Source organism: Stomoxys calcitrans, chromosome 1 (genome assembly GCF_963082655.1).
Source record: "Stomoxys calcitrans chromosome 1, idStoCalc2.1, whole genome shotgun sequence".
NCBI classification, from domain to species: Eukaryota; Metazoa; Arthropoda; class Insecta; order Diptera; family Muscidae; genus Stomoxys; species Stomoxys calcitrans.
Genome location: NC_081552.1, coordinates 12,287,684 through 12,302,106, shown reverse-complemented (window position 1 = coordinate 12,302,106; position 14,423 = coordinate 12,287,684). Strand labels below are relative to the sequence as shown.

The window sequence follows — 14,423 nt, the reverse complement described above, 5'->3', positions numbered from 1 at the left end:
TTTGGCCAGAAAATTTGAGGTATTTGCAGCGATTTATGAAAACTTTGACTTCATGGGGCCAAATCGGTCCTTGTTTCGATATATGTAGCTGCCATATAAACCGATCTCCCGATTTAAATTCTTGAGCCTCTAGAAGGCGCAATTACTATACAATTTGGCTACAATTTTGAACGTGGTATGTTTTATGACTTCTAACAGCAATTGTTCATTCAAAGAAAAAGGATTTAGAAAGTTTTCTCAACATTTTATATCTACAAAAAACAAAAATATGTACATATGTATATAGAAAATATTTTATCTTTATTGACAAATTTCTCAATAATTTATATGTATGAAAAATATTGTCAAATTTGTTCATGGACTTTTTATTAAAGTTTTATATCTATAGAAAGTTTATCCAAAATTCAAGTTTTTTCTTTTCCACTTCTTTTAGAATGTATGCGACGTGAGTTACTGCAATGACCCTGAGGCCACCGTGGGCGAAAGATTCCCCTCATATAACAATGTCTATGGCTACTGTATGTGCACAGATTCCGGCACCACTTTTGTGAACTGCGGCGCAGGCGAGATTTTGGATCTTTCCACAATGGCATGTGGTCCTTCGGCCGCTGTAAGTAATTTGTTCATACATAACACAAAACACTACTGATATTCATCGGTATTAATTTTTTTTTTTTTTCTTTTTTCAGAGTCAATGTGACTTGGCCCTGTGTGCCAATGCTACAGCGGACAATACCTATACCACACCGGCCAAGAGCAACAATACCCTATTCTGTTTCTGTGCCGGTCCCGACAATGTCATGCTGCTCAGCTGTCCCGATGGCAAATACTATAGCCAAGAACAGCAGTTGTGTGTCAGCAGCATACAAGAGGGATGCTCTTGTCCCAATGGTCTTCAGAACGGAGACAAAGCTCCAGACACTAGCGATTGCACTCAATACTATGTATGCAATAGTGGCTCCATGCGCCTTCAATGTTGTCCCACTGGCCAATACTTTAATATAGATGCCAATTTCTGCTCTGTCGATAATGGAACATGCAATCCAAATACAAATGCCCGCACCTGCGTGGGTGCATACCGTGAGGGCGAACGCATAATCCACCCATATAATCAGCGAATGTATTATGTGTGCGAAAATAAGATGTTGCACGAACATGATTGCGGTCTGGGTCGCATTTTCAATCAATTCATCAACCAATGCATGAGGGCCCCACGCATTCACAATCATTTAATGAGCAAACGATCTGTCGATGTCGATGAAGTAAGAACATTCAAAAAGTTTACAAATTTCTCCACAAAATTTCTTTGGTGAAAACCAGGCGGGAAATACTGACAGGCCGTTTAATCCTAAGTTGAGACATTAATTCCAAAACCCTAAAAGCCTAAACCAAAAAGTAGCTGCCCTTTAATATTGTGGGGATATAAGACATTTCCAATGTGTGCTTCTGTTTTGAAATGTATTCGATAAATTAAGAAAAATAAAACAAAATTTTAAAAGGAAACATGAAAACGTTTTTAGCGAAATTCTTAACAATATTTGGCATTTTTATTTTTTCAAAAAAAACTGCACTAATACTCGGTAAGTAACACTGTATAAACAAAATCAAACGGATTTCGCTAGAAAACACGTTTTTTGTTTGTATAGATTTTTTTGGTCTTGGTATCGTACAAAAAAAAACACCGTTGCCATGTTGGAAATGTTATATAACCTACAAAAATGGCGAAAAAAAGGAAATTCTAAAAAACCAACATGGAAAATATTTTTGCCATATTGGATTTACTAGCATACCCCGGTCCGCTTCGCTACTCCTTTGGATGGTATTTAAGATGGCATTACAGTGAACTACAAATTTCAAAAGCAATGTTTTGAAAACTTAAATGTGTAACTGTAATAAAATTTTGCGTACCCGAACGTACTCATTTCAAAAAACTCTTGCAGTCGTGCAATCGACAAAGTGTAACTGTATCCCAATTTTGATAGCTTTAGCTCATTCCGTAAAGGAAGTACCATATTGAACGTTTTGCTACCTAAATGGATGAATAAAAAATTTTTCTAGACGGTTAATGTACACTGCCTAGGTGTAACTGTATCACAATTATGAGAGCTTCAACTCAATCCGTAAAGAATGTATCATTTTGTACGTTTTAGTAACTAAATGCACCAATTTCAAATTAATCTTTTGGTAACCAGATATGTACTGTCAGGGTGTATCCAATTTTAGAGAGTTTTAACTCAGTCATTGAAGAAAGTACCATTTTTGTACATTTTAGTACCTAATCGTATGAATTTCAAAAAAGTCTCTTAGTCGCCTGTTATAGACTGTCGAGGTGTAACTATATCACAATTTTGAGAGCTGTAGCTCACTGTAGTCGCCCTATATATACTGTTAATGTGTACCTGTATCCCAAATTTCCGAGATCTAGGTCAAACTGTAAAGAAAGTATCAATTACAGCACTATAAGTATGTTTTCTTCCACTTCTAGTACGATTACAATATATCGTATCTGGTACAACTTCTGATATTTTTTTTTTCACGACGATAATTTTTACCAAATTGCTTAATTCTAGCTGTTTTCCATCGCTATAGACAATGATAAGCTACTTCGTACTATTTTGCACTATTTTTGTATGAAAATGTACGAATTTTGAAGTAACCATTCAGTCAACCTAAATATATTTCCAAATTGTGTCTGCATGTCAAATTTCAAAGATCTAGCTCAATCCGTAAAGAAAGGACCAATTGGAACCAATTTTGGTACTTAATGTACGATTTCTCTTGGTTCGGGAACTATTTTTCAAAACGTTTCGCTTCACCCCCATTTTTACGCAACAGCGTCCTCTAGGCCAAATTTCGAAGTTCTCGCTCTATCTGTTCGCCCTGTGCAAATGTCGTACCTTTTTGGTACTTTTTAGTACCTAAATGGCCTAAAGCCAAAAAACTCATTTACCCATCCAATTTAGGTTGCTATAGTGTACCAAAGGACCGAAATTCAAAGCTCTAGCTCAATTAACAAAAAAGGTACCAATGCGTTACAAAACGTGCTATTTCTGCCACCTCCGGTACGATTTTGCGAAATTTTTTCACCAAATCTTTATTTTTTCGACACGCTCTTTAGTTTGAGCCCAAAATCACAATCATAATCCGTTCGCTCTGGGAAAGAATTCACCATTTCGTAATTTTTGGTACTTTTTAGTACATAAACGGACGAATATTACTAAACCGCGTTTTATCCCGTGCCTTTGAGCCAAGACCAATGTTCGTGTAAAATTTCATAATTCTAGCTTTAGCCGTTTGGGTTGGACGATGATCAGTTAGTGAGTTAGTCTTTTATTATTCGATTTATAAACAACTTTGTTTAGAGATTTAACAGTGCACAGAAAATCGAAAAAAAAAACCAGGAAAAAATATGCAGTGTGAGAACGGGTGGAGAGATCTCTTTAAAATTTGGATTGGTTGGAGCCCTTCAAGGCCCTATGTTGTTCAGGTGCCTTTTGGTAGGCCCCTTAAGTTGGTCGCATCGGTATTTCAAAAAATTGTTTGGACTGCCAAATCTTTATTTGGTTCGATTTTTTGCTGGATAGTGCTCAAAAGCCCCTACAAAAAAAATCCTCGTGAGGTCTACAATGTCTCCAATGGTTTCGGAGAGTTTTAATTTTTATTTGTTGGAATTTTGGCCGAGATTGGCTTTATATATTGCAATTTACGAAAGCATTTCGATTTTAATTTTATGCATGATTTGGATTTGTGACAAAATTTACAACGAATTTGCAGCAACAAGTGTCCACATATGACTATTCAGTTAAAAGTTATACAAGTCAAAAAATGTGAAAATAAGTATTTTTTGCGTTGTCTGGTCAAAAAAGTGATGTCATCTTAAACTCGTGCTATATGTATTCAAAAATAGGCAATTTTTTATTAAAAAATTAGGAAAACCCCTCGAGTTCTCAAATTCGAACCCAGATCTCCCATTTGGCATTATGTTTTTTTACTTCATATGTCTTCTAAACTCATGCAAAACATTTTTTGCACCTAACAATATTTGTAGCCTCCATAGCAAATTTACTAAAAAAATGCCGATATTGAAACCGTCTTTGCCCTGTGGGTTTTTTAAGCACACTTTTATCTGCAACATTCAAAAGGAGTAACAAAATATATTTATTCGCTATTATACCCTACACCAGCACTGTGGTACAGGGTTTTATAAGTTTGTGCATTTGTTTGGAACGCTAAGAAGGAGAAGAGCTAGACCCATTGATAAGTATACCGATCGACTCGGAGTCACTTTCTGATTTGATTTAGCCATGTCCGTCTGTCCGTCCGTCTGTGAGCCCATTTATTCTTGTAATCAAAGTGCAGGTCGTATTTGTTGTTCAATCATAACGAAATTTTGCACATATCACTTTTTTGGCCCACCATCATTCATATTTAGATATAGCTCCCATATATATGTATCGCCCGATTTGCAATTAAATGGCCGTAGTAGCTACAATTTCCAATCGATCTACACAAAATTTAGCATGAACAGTTTTGTTAATGATTTTAACATATCTGTGAAATTTCATCAAAATCGGTTTAGATTTAGATACAGCTCCCATACATATGTATCGCCCGATTTGCACTAAAATGGCCGTAGTAGCAACAATCTTCAACCGATCTGCACAAAATTTGACACGAATTGTTTTGTTACTAATCTTAAATATGTGCAAGATTTCATCAAAATCGGTTCAGATTATGATATAGCTCCCATATATATGTTTCACCCGATTTGCACTTAAATGGCCGTAGTTACTACAATTTTCAACCAATCTGCACAAAATTTGGCACATACTGTTTTGTTACTGATCTTAACATATCTGCAAAATTTCCTCTATGGCTATCACAATCAGCGATCCGGACCGGGTACCTTTTTTCCGCTCCCGCTTCTTTACTTTTAAAATGACTATTTATTTTTACATTTTCTTTTTATACGCACCGTGCCCTATGAAGTGATATATTAACTTTTTCATTAAGTTTACCACATCAAGCAATATTCAACTCCGATTATATGAATTCTTGATTTCCGTCTATATCGGCTTATATCCTTATAAAGCCGCTATATAAACCGATCTCCTGGATTGATTTCTTGAGCCTCTAGATGGCGCAATTCTTATCCGACTTGGCTGAAATTTTAAAAACCGGTTTCTTTTGTGACCTCCAACACTTTTTTGAAGTATAGTCTCAATCGATTCATAACCGTTTATAGCCCCCACATCAACCGGTTTCCCGATTGTATTTCTTGATCCCCTAGATGACGCAAATCCTTTCCGATTCGGTTTGCATAATACCTTCTACGACCTCCAACTCCCTATAACCCGACTCCGATTTTAGTTCCTAAGCGTCTAGGGGGCACAATTATTATTTGACTTGAGTGAAATTTTGCATAATGATTTCTCCTATAACCTCCAACATCCATGCCAAATATGGTCTGAATCGCATTCTATTGGTCCTATATAAAAAGATCATGCGACTTTGCTTCTTAAGAATATACCGGAAGCAATTCCTAACCAAATTTTATACCAGTAGGAAAGGCTAAAGTCGGGCGGAGCCAACTATATAATACCCAATAGATATATGTATATGAGAGCTATATCTAAATCTGAACCGACTTTTCAAACATATCCTTTGAAAACTGTTGTTTCTACGGCCATATAAGTGCAAATCTGGCGATAAATATATATGGGAGCTATATCCAAATCTGAGTCGATTTTGATGAAATCTTGCACATATGTTCAGATCAATAACAAAACAATCCATGCCAAATTTTGTACATATCGGTAGAAAATTGTGTTTATTACGATCTTATAAGAGTAAATCGGGCGAAATATATATAGGAGCTATCTTATATATAAAATTCAATTAGTACCCTACCCCTTACCCCAAAAGTACAACCAAAAGCTATTCAAGACTAGAGTACGAATTTCATAATAAAAGCTGCGTCCAAGTACCTGCGAGGCCGCCCCAGCCCCAAAACCCCTCAAAATAGGGTTATCATCATCATGACAATATGGGACTCAAATGAAAGGTATTCGGGAAGTAGGAATAAGCTTTATGATTAATTGATAACCGTTACCCCAAAAACACTACCCAAAATCAAAAGTGGACCGATATGGACAATATGGGTATCAATTAAAAAGTATGCGGGAGTAGATAACGAATCTGGCATACAAATTCATGTCGAAGTATTGGGGGTCACCCCACCCCCACAAAAACGCACAAAAAGGGCACATTAGCCAATCACGGATATATGGGACTCGGTTTGTTTGTTCCGTATAGACTGAAAAACGGCAGAACCGATTTTCCGAAATTTTCGCATATTGTGTAGGTTGGTCTGGAAGGAAACATAGGCCATATAATTTTTCGATTATCCCAAAAACACAACCCAAAATCAAAAGTGGACCGATCGGGACACTATAGATATCAAATGAAAGGTATTGGAGAGTAGAATACGAATTTGGTAATAATTTGAGTCTAAATACCCATCGGGCCGCCCCAACTCCAAAACTCCTCCAAACAGACATATTGGACGTTCATGTCAATATGGGACTCAAAAGAAAGGAAAGGAGTAGATTTCGAATCTGGCATACAAAATCAGATCGAAGTAAAGGGGGTCACAACACCCCTCAAAAACGTAAATGACTGTATGATACTTGGCTGAACCGATTTTCTTAAAATTTTCATAGATTGTGTACGTTTGTCTGGAAGGAAACATAAGCTATAAAATTTTTAGATATCGGGTGCAGCACGAATTTGATATCCATATTTGAGTCGAAATGTCTGAGGAGTCATCACTCGCCCCTTGAGAACATTACCACCGGGAACCGAGAAGGGACAAATTCTCTCACATAAATGAGTGATTTCCGATTCAAATTTAAACTCAATGATACGGGAATTTTTTTTTATAGCTGAGTCCGAACGGCGTCCCGCAGTGCGACACCTCTTTGGGGAACATTTTTTAAGTGACCATTCATGGCATTGTGCCCCGGAAATGTCGCCAACATTATGAGGGGATAAACACCGCTTTGTCCGATGTTCTCGCCAGGATTCGAACACGTTAAGCGTTTTAAGCCACAATGGCACGAACTCGATATCCGCATTCAGGGCGAAATGTCCCCATCCTAAAAAGATATTAGAGAATTAGAGAAGGCGCAGCGGATTCAGCATGTAATAACGCATTAAGTTCTGCTGTGCCGAACTGTGGATACCCATTACCATGGATATATTTACTATAATTTTTTATTATAAACCTAATATTTAAATATTAAAGCCAAAGTATGGTACCGATAAGTTTATATAAGTCTCAATTTAAAAGTTCAACGAAATCAGGTAATAAATGAGGATTTAATGGCTTAAGACCCCAGCTCCCTCAGATCGGTCCATATGGCAGTTATATCCAAATATGGTCTGATATGGACTATACGCGATACCGGTTGGCCTAGTGCTATTCCATGTTCCAAATTTATATCAAAGTGTGATCCGATCTGAGCCAAATTTGGTTCGGACAAAGGGAAATCTAGTCCAACTCACTACTCTAAACTTCAGCGGAATAAGAAAATGCGACCTTTTATCGGCTTAAAACCCAAAATCGGTAGGTCGGTCTATATGGCAGCTATATCTAATTATGACCAAATATGAACCATTTTCGGTTCTTATATTCGGGGCCTTTGTACAACTTGGGATTTCAAATTTCAAAGAAATCGGATAATAAATGCGGCTTTTATGGGCTTAAGACCCTAAAAAGGGTTTATATGGCAGCTATATATTAGTATGGTCCGATTTGCTCGTTCAAGAACTTATGCTGCGTATAGACAAAATTCGAATCTGTGCCAAACTTTCGCTCAATACCTCAATTTGTTTAATGCTGTAGCGTGATTATAACAGACACACTACCATTGTTAAATCATCTTAGAATTCAACGACGATCCAGAATATATGTATATCGATTTGTTGCAAACGGAATCACTAAATGAATATACCTCCTTTCCTATGGTGGTTGGTATAAAAATCTATATATTTTGCTGATTTATTCTAGTTATCTGTTATCTCATGTTAATTTAATAATTTAAGATTTTTGTTTAAAGATTTTTATTTGTTTGAGCGGAGTAAATTTTGAGATGGGAAACCGCTCCGCTGCCGCTCTGGCAAAAATAGGCCTGTTCCGCTCCGAATCCCTGGTCACAATATCAATGGAGTTTGGTGGAAATCGGTTCAGATTTCTATATAGCTCCCATATATTTGTTCGTCCGATTGGGAGTTATGTTGCAATAATGTGTTAATTTTTAAACAGTATTCACGAAATTTGGCAAAAAGAATTCCCGCCAATGTTGATGAATTTCATAGATATCGGTTCAGGTTTAGATGTACAATAGTTACAACCAGGGACGTAGCCAGGAGCCCTCGGGCCCGAGCTGAGGAAACAGCTCAAAGCTATGGCTATATCTCCCATATTTTTTATACATTGCCCGATTTTCACTTCTAGTGTCCTTCCAAACTCATTTATCCTTTCTTTTATCTATCTTCTCAAGACTTTGCACAGAGAATTCCTTTATGACTCTCACATTATATACGGATTTTGGCCAAAACTCTAAAATAATAACAAATTTTAATTTCGACCACTTAGCATGTATACCCAATATGTGGTAGGGTATGCTAAGATCGGTAATGCCGGAATTAAGCCCATCCTTACTTGACTTCTCTTAATCCATTGTTACCTAAACATTAGTCTCTACAACTCTTCCATTTCAGTTCTTTTGTATCAATGGAGAAAAGCGCTCGGTTCCCTCCAACTGTTCCCAGTACGAAATGTGTGTAAATCAAAACTGGAAACGTCAAACATGTACGAATTTACAATACTACAATCCAGAGCAAAAGAAATGTCTAGAACCTCGAGATGATACAATCTGTGAATATGCCAGGGTAAAAAATCTGCCAGAGTGTACCAGTAAAATGGAACAACGCTTACATCCGGGACATATGTGTCAACAATATTTTCGTTGTCAAAAAGGCAAATGGCGTTTGAAGACCTGTGGCAAAGCTCAGTATTTTGATACATTTTTGGAGGCTTGTCTTCCCCATGGCCAAGGAAATAAATTCAAATGTCCTAACATATCTCAGTCTTTGATTTTCAAAACTCAGCAAAGCCAATGTGCCCATTTGTCGATGAGGCCATATGAGGAAAATTGTGCCATGTATCTAATGTGCCTGGAGGATCAATGGTGGTATCAATATTGTCCATTGGGCATGTACTTTAATAGATCTCTTAATTACTGTATGCCCGATTCTGATAACAAATGTCCCAAGGCGATCAAATCTAACAACGTCACAGCTGCAGTAGAAGATTTTGTTAAGGAGAAATGCAACCACGAAGGGGTCCTCCGTCCCTCAGCTTTGGCCTGCAATCGTTACTACATTTGCATAGGGGGACAATGGCTACAACAGCAATGTGCCTCCCAAGAGTTCTATGATGTGCAACACAGTAAATGTGCGCCAGATGTAAATGGTTTATGTGCTCAACTTCAAATGGACTGTATGCCACATGAGAAACGCCCGTTTCCTTTGAACTGTTCAGCCTACGAGGAATGTTCAAGCAATGGTCAATGGCAGAGAATGGATTGTGCAGCAACAGAGTTCTTTGATGAACTATTACAGCGCTGTGTACTCAACGAAGAGGGGTTGTGTTCATCCCGTGGTCTGACCCGAGTGTGTAATGAGCGTGAGACCAGACGTGTAACCATGAATTGTAGCCAGTTTTACTATTGCGACAAAGACAATTGGGTTTTGGGAAATTGTTTGAAGGGCCACATGTATTTGCCGGAGAAACAAACCTGTATTCCCCACAGCGTGAGCGATACGTGTTCACCATTCCATGACCTGGAGATGCATCTGCAAACCCCTTTATCCGAGGCAAATGCAACGAACATATGTGAGAATCAAGAAGAGGGCGCTTCTGTGCCCCATCCCTCAGATTGCACACGATATTTCATATGCGTTTCGCCTTCAAGACCATATGAGATGCAATGCTCTGTAGGCAGTTTCTTTGACAGCTCCTCAAGTTATTGTCGTCCCAATGATGGCTCCTGTCGTCTACAGTTGACGGGCGCCTGCGAAAATGCCACCGATGGTTCCTTTGTGGCCCATCCCTCAGATTGCCAATCCTACTACTCATGTTCCACTCTAACGGGAACGGAATTGAAGCATTGCCCCGAAGACCAATATTATCATAATTTCACGCGTCAGTGCCGCGTAGATCATGGCGAATGCAAAGGAGCCAACGGCAGTAATGCCAAATGTGCAAATGCTACTCATGGTACACGGCTGCCACATGAACGTTATTGCAACATTTACTACGCCTGCGTAAAGGGCTTACCCATACCCGTGGAATGCCCCGACCATTATCAATTCAATGCCCTGCTGGGCAAATGTCTGTATGATGACGAGAATCAATGTCAGGATGGTCAATTGGTGGATAGCAACCAAACCACTTACAGTTGTGGTAATTTATCCGATGGATCCTATTTGCCCGATCGCAAGGACTGTACCCGCTATTACATATGCTCCGAGGGTAAGGCCCAACCTAAGAAATGTGCTGGCAGCACGTTTTTCGATGCAGAGCAGCTGCTGTGTGTGCCTGACGATGGCTCCTGCCCCTTTGTTGATGATGATGAGCCCAACCAACATCCGGTGCCCCCTGACCCCATAGTGTGTGAGGGAAAGCATGGCTATTTGATGCCAGATCCCTTGAACTGTAATAATTTCTATGTCTGCCTTAACAGCAAACTCAGACATGAGCGTTGCTATCCCCAGCATTTCTTTAACGCCTCAAGCAATCAATGTCACCCCAAGATGGAGCAAAATGAGGAAGACATTGAACTTAGTGCAGAAATAGAAACGAAAATCAGAAAAGACCAATGTTGGGATAACATCACTTCAGTAGAACAAATGTGCTTGGAATATCCACCTGGTTCAACTCTGGCTGAGCTGGGAGATTGCCGATTTTTTATCACCTGTCAGCAGGATGATGTGCCCATTGCCCAAAAATGTCGCAATGGTGAAAGTTACGATAGTCTACTTGGTTTTTGCAGACAAAATGATGGCACCTGCCTGTTGGAAAATGGCAAAAGGGTTGGAGAATGCAATGACCGCCATGGCCAATTGGCCAGAGATGCCAATCATTGTCGGCAGTATTTCACCTGCATAAATGGTCAGAAAATTCCTCAGACTTGTCAGGAGCACGAATATTTCAGTAAATCTCAAAATATGTGCCTTAATGATACCCTGAAGATATGCAATCCCGAGCAGGAAGAAATCGAAGAAATTGGTCAGCAAAGTTGTGTGGGCCTAAGTGAATCTGTCTTATATCCCTACATTTACGACAATTGCCGTTCATATTTCCAATGTGTAAAAGGTGTGGCTAAAATCCATCAATGCGCCGATGATTTATACTTCGACCCCGTGGCCATAAAATGTGTTAAGGAACCCACAGAATGTGTGATGCCCCAAAAGAATGTGCAAAGGACGCAGGAATTTAAGCGACATACCTACGAGGAGGTAAGAGAAATGTTAAGGAACAATAATTGTTTGCTAATATAACAACTGTTTATTTGCAGTTATGCCTGGGAAAGGAGAATGATAAAATGTATGCCAATGTGGAGAATAAATGTCGCTCTTATTACATATGTCGCGAATCTGGAGAAGTTGTTCACGAATTGTGTCCTTTGGGTATGGCCTATGATAAGAAGCAAAATCAATGTGTACCACAAAATAAAGCGATTTGTTTATAAAACATTTTTTTTTGTTATAAAAGACTTCCCAAAATCCAATGAAATTCGTTTGGTTACAACTACAAGAAACATGAATTTGTATGATTTTCCTTTTTTCCTTATAAATAAAAATTAATTGCGTGTTTTTTTTAAACAGAAATAGTCAATCTTAAAATAGAACAACTATTTTTACACTACACAATTGCGAACAAAGTACTTGGGAAAATGACTCAGATTGAGTGTTTTTTGAGGTACCGCTTGAAAACTCAATGGGGAGCACACGTCAATCGACGATGACGTAGAAAGCACGCAAATACAAGACAACGATAACCTTACAAAAGATATTTTTAATGCTAAAGTACGTGATAACAGCTGAATTCGATTTGTTGTTTGTTGCAGTTAATACAAGTTGAGAAGGTTAAGGAAACAAAACCATTACCGAAAAACGTGCGTGTCCACCCATCGAAGTAAAACCAAACATTGACCTTAAGTGCTGTAAAGCTCACCGCTTAGCTATTCATTAACTTTATTTGTGTATGTCATATTAAATCTACCTTTCGTTAAGGATCCTTATGCTAGGTCACGGCACATTACAGCATGTTTCGATTTAAACCCATCTAACATTTTGTAAGAGATCGTCAGGCAAAATCATATTGCCATGACTCACCGCTAGCCCGAAAAAAAAAATTTTCTTATTTTAGAAATAATTTTTTTTCGTAGTATTTAGGAAGGTATTTTGTCTTAAATGTCAAGTAAATGCACCTAATATTTACGATTTTAAGCTTGGTTTTAAACACAAAAATTTGTTGACTTAAAATTAGTATGTTTAACCTTTGTAAAATTTCGTCCTTGACATAAGGCTGCAAATCCTTAAGATAATTTGTAATATATAATTTGTTGATATTGGCAGAGAGCGGACCCTCCACCTTACCCTAAAAGTACGACCCCAAAATAAAAGTGAACCGATCGTAAGTCACAGGAGAAGTCGTTAAAATAAGGTTTAGCCAAATCGCATAAGAATTGCGCCCTCTAGAGGCTCAGAGAATCAAATTGGGAGATCGGTTTATAGGGGAGCTACATCAAGTTTTGAGACAAATCGGAAACATAGACCAATATGACCCATTTAAAATCGCAACTGACCTACACTAATAGGAAGTATTTGTGAATTTGTGCTTTACAAACGGAATGACGAAATTAGATTATGTTGGAGGGTATAAAAAGAAAAAACAAATTTAGTGGTCTAGGCCGAAAATTCTTGTACTGATATCTAAATGAATAATAATTATTGTCGCAACTATTATTGAAGGGATATCCAGTGCGGAAAATTGTTTCTGATATTTTTGGCATGGCTAAGCCGAAAAAGCTTACCCATGCGCAACGATGACATAAGATAGGCCGACGAATCCGGAAATTCGATTGAATTCAAAAAAAGACAAAATTATGTCAATGTGATGGGAATCAACAGCATAATCAACAACAAATTCAGTGTCAAGCAAAAAGAGCGCGAGAGAGTGTGTTCAAAGTTGATCATAAGTTTTTCACTACTGTTTTTAAAAGTTGTCTGTCCTTCGAATAAATAAAATAGAGGGACTAACCTTTGACTGTTTTCGGTACTATTTGTTTAACCCTCCTACCCTGAGACAAGCTTCCACAATAGTCCAAAAGTTCTATAAAATTACCACGCGACTTTGATTTAAAGTAAAAAAAGTATTGATATTAGTAAGAAACTTTTGCAACTTTATTATACCCACCACCATTGTATGGGGGTATACTTATCAAGTTTTTAAGATTAAGCAAGTAAAATCGTGCTAAGTTCGTCAGGACTGAATCTTGGGAACCCACCACCATTTACTAAAAATTTATGCAAAATAAATTTGTTGTAGGGCATAATTTTATTCTACATACCAAACTTCTGACAAACCAGCAAAACCGAACAAGGATGATCGAGAGACCGGTTTACAAGGGAGCTATATCAGGTTATAAACTGATTTTGGCCGTATTCGGCACTTATTGGAAGTCATAAGAGAACATCGCATGCAAAATTTCAGCGTAATCGGACAAAAATTGCGGCTTGTAAGGACTCAAGAAGTCAAATCGGGAGATCGGTTTATATAAGAGCTGTATCAGGTTATAAACCGATTTGGACCGTACTTGGCACAGTTATTGAAAGTTATAACAGAACACTATCTTCCAAATTCGGACAAAAATTGCGCCTTCCAGACGGTCAAGAAGTTAAATCGGAAGATCGGTTTATATGGGAGCTATAAATAAATCTGAACCGATATGGCCCATTTACAATCTCCGTTGACCTAAATCGATATTTAGTATCTGTGCAAAGTTTCAAGCGGCTAGGTTTATGCGTTCGACCTCTATCGTGATTTCGACAGACGGACGAACATCGAGGGATCGCTAGATCGACTCAGAACGTCGAGACGATCGAGAATATATATACTTTATGGGGCCGAAGGCGAATACAAACGGAATGACTGCATTGGTAGACCCCCATTCAATGGTGGTGGGTAGAAAAATACTTAAACGAAAGCCAAGTTTTAATAAATTTTAAGATATTATCCTCATTATGAGGCAAATCTCCATATTTATTTAATTAGACCTCATAAAGTGGCC

At 38.1% G+C, this 14,423-nt stretch overlaps 1 protein-coding gene across 1 annotated transcript in view; it reads left to right on the top strand.

Moving 5' to 3' along the window:
• Nucleotides 1-11,894, top strand: part of LOC106087870 (zonadhesin) — a 55,127-nt gene extending 43,233 nt beyond the window's left edge. The window contains exons 12-15 of the mRNA XM_059361099.1: nucleotides 434-610; nucleotides 690-1,262; nucleotides 8,785-11,586; nucleotides 11,646-11,894. Coding sequence (XP_059217082.1) covers nucleotides 434-610; nucleotides 690-1,262; nucleotides 8,785-11,586; nucleotides 11,646-11,819 — 3,726 coding nt within the window. The 3' untranslated portion in view covers nucleotides 11,820-11,894. The remainder of the gene's footprint in view (nucleotides 1-433; nucleotides 611-689; nucleotides 1,263-8,784; nucleotides 11,587-11,645) is intronic.
• The last annotated feature ends 2,529 nt before the right edge of the window (nucleotides 11,895-14,423 follow it).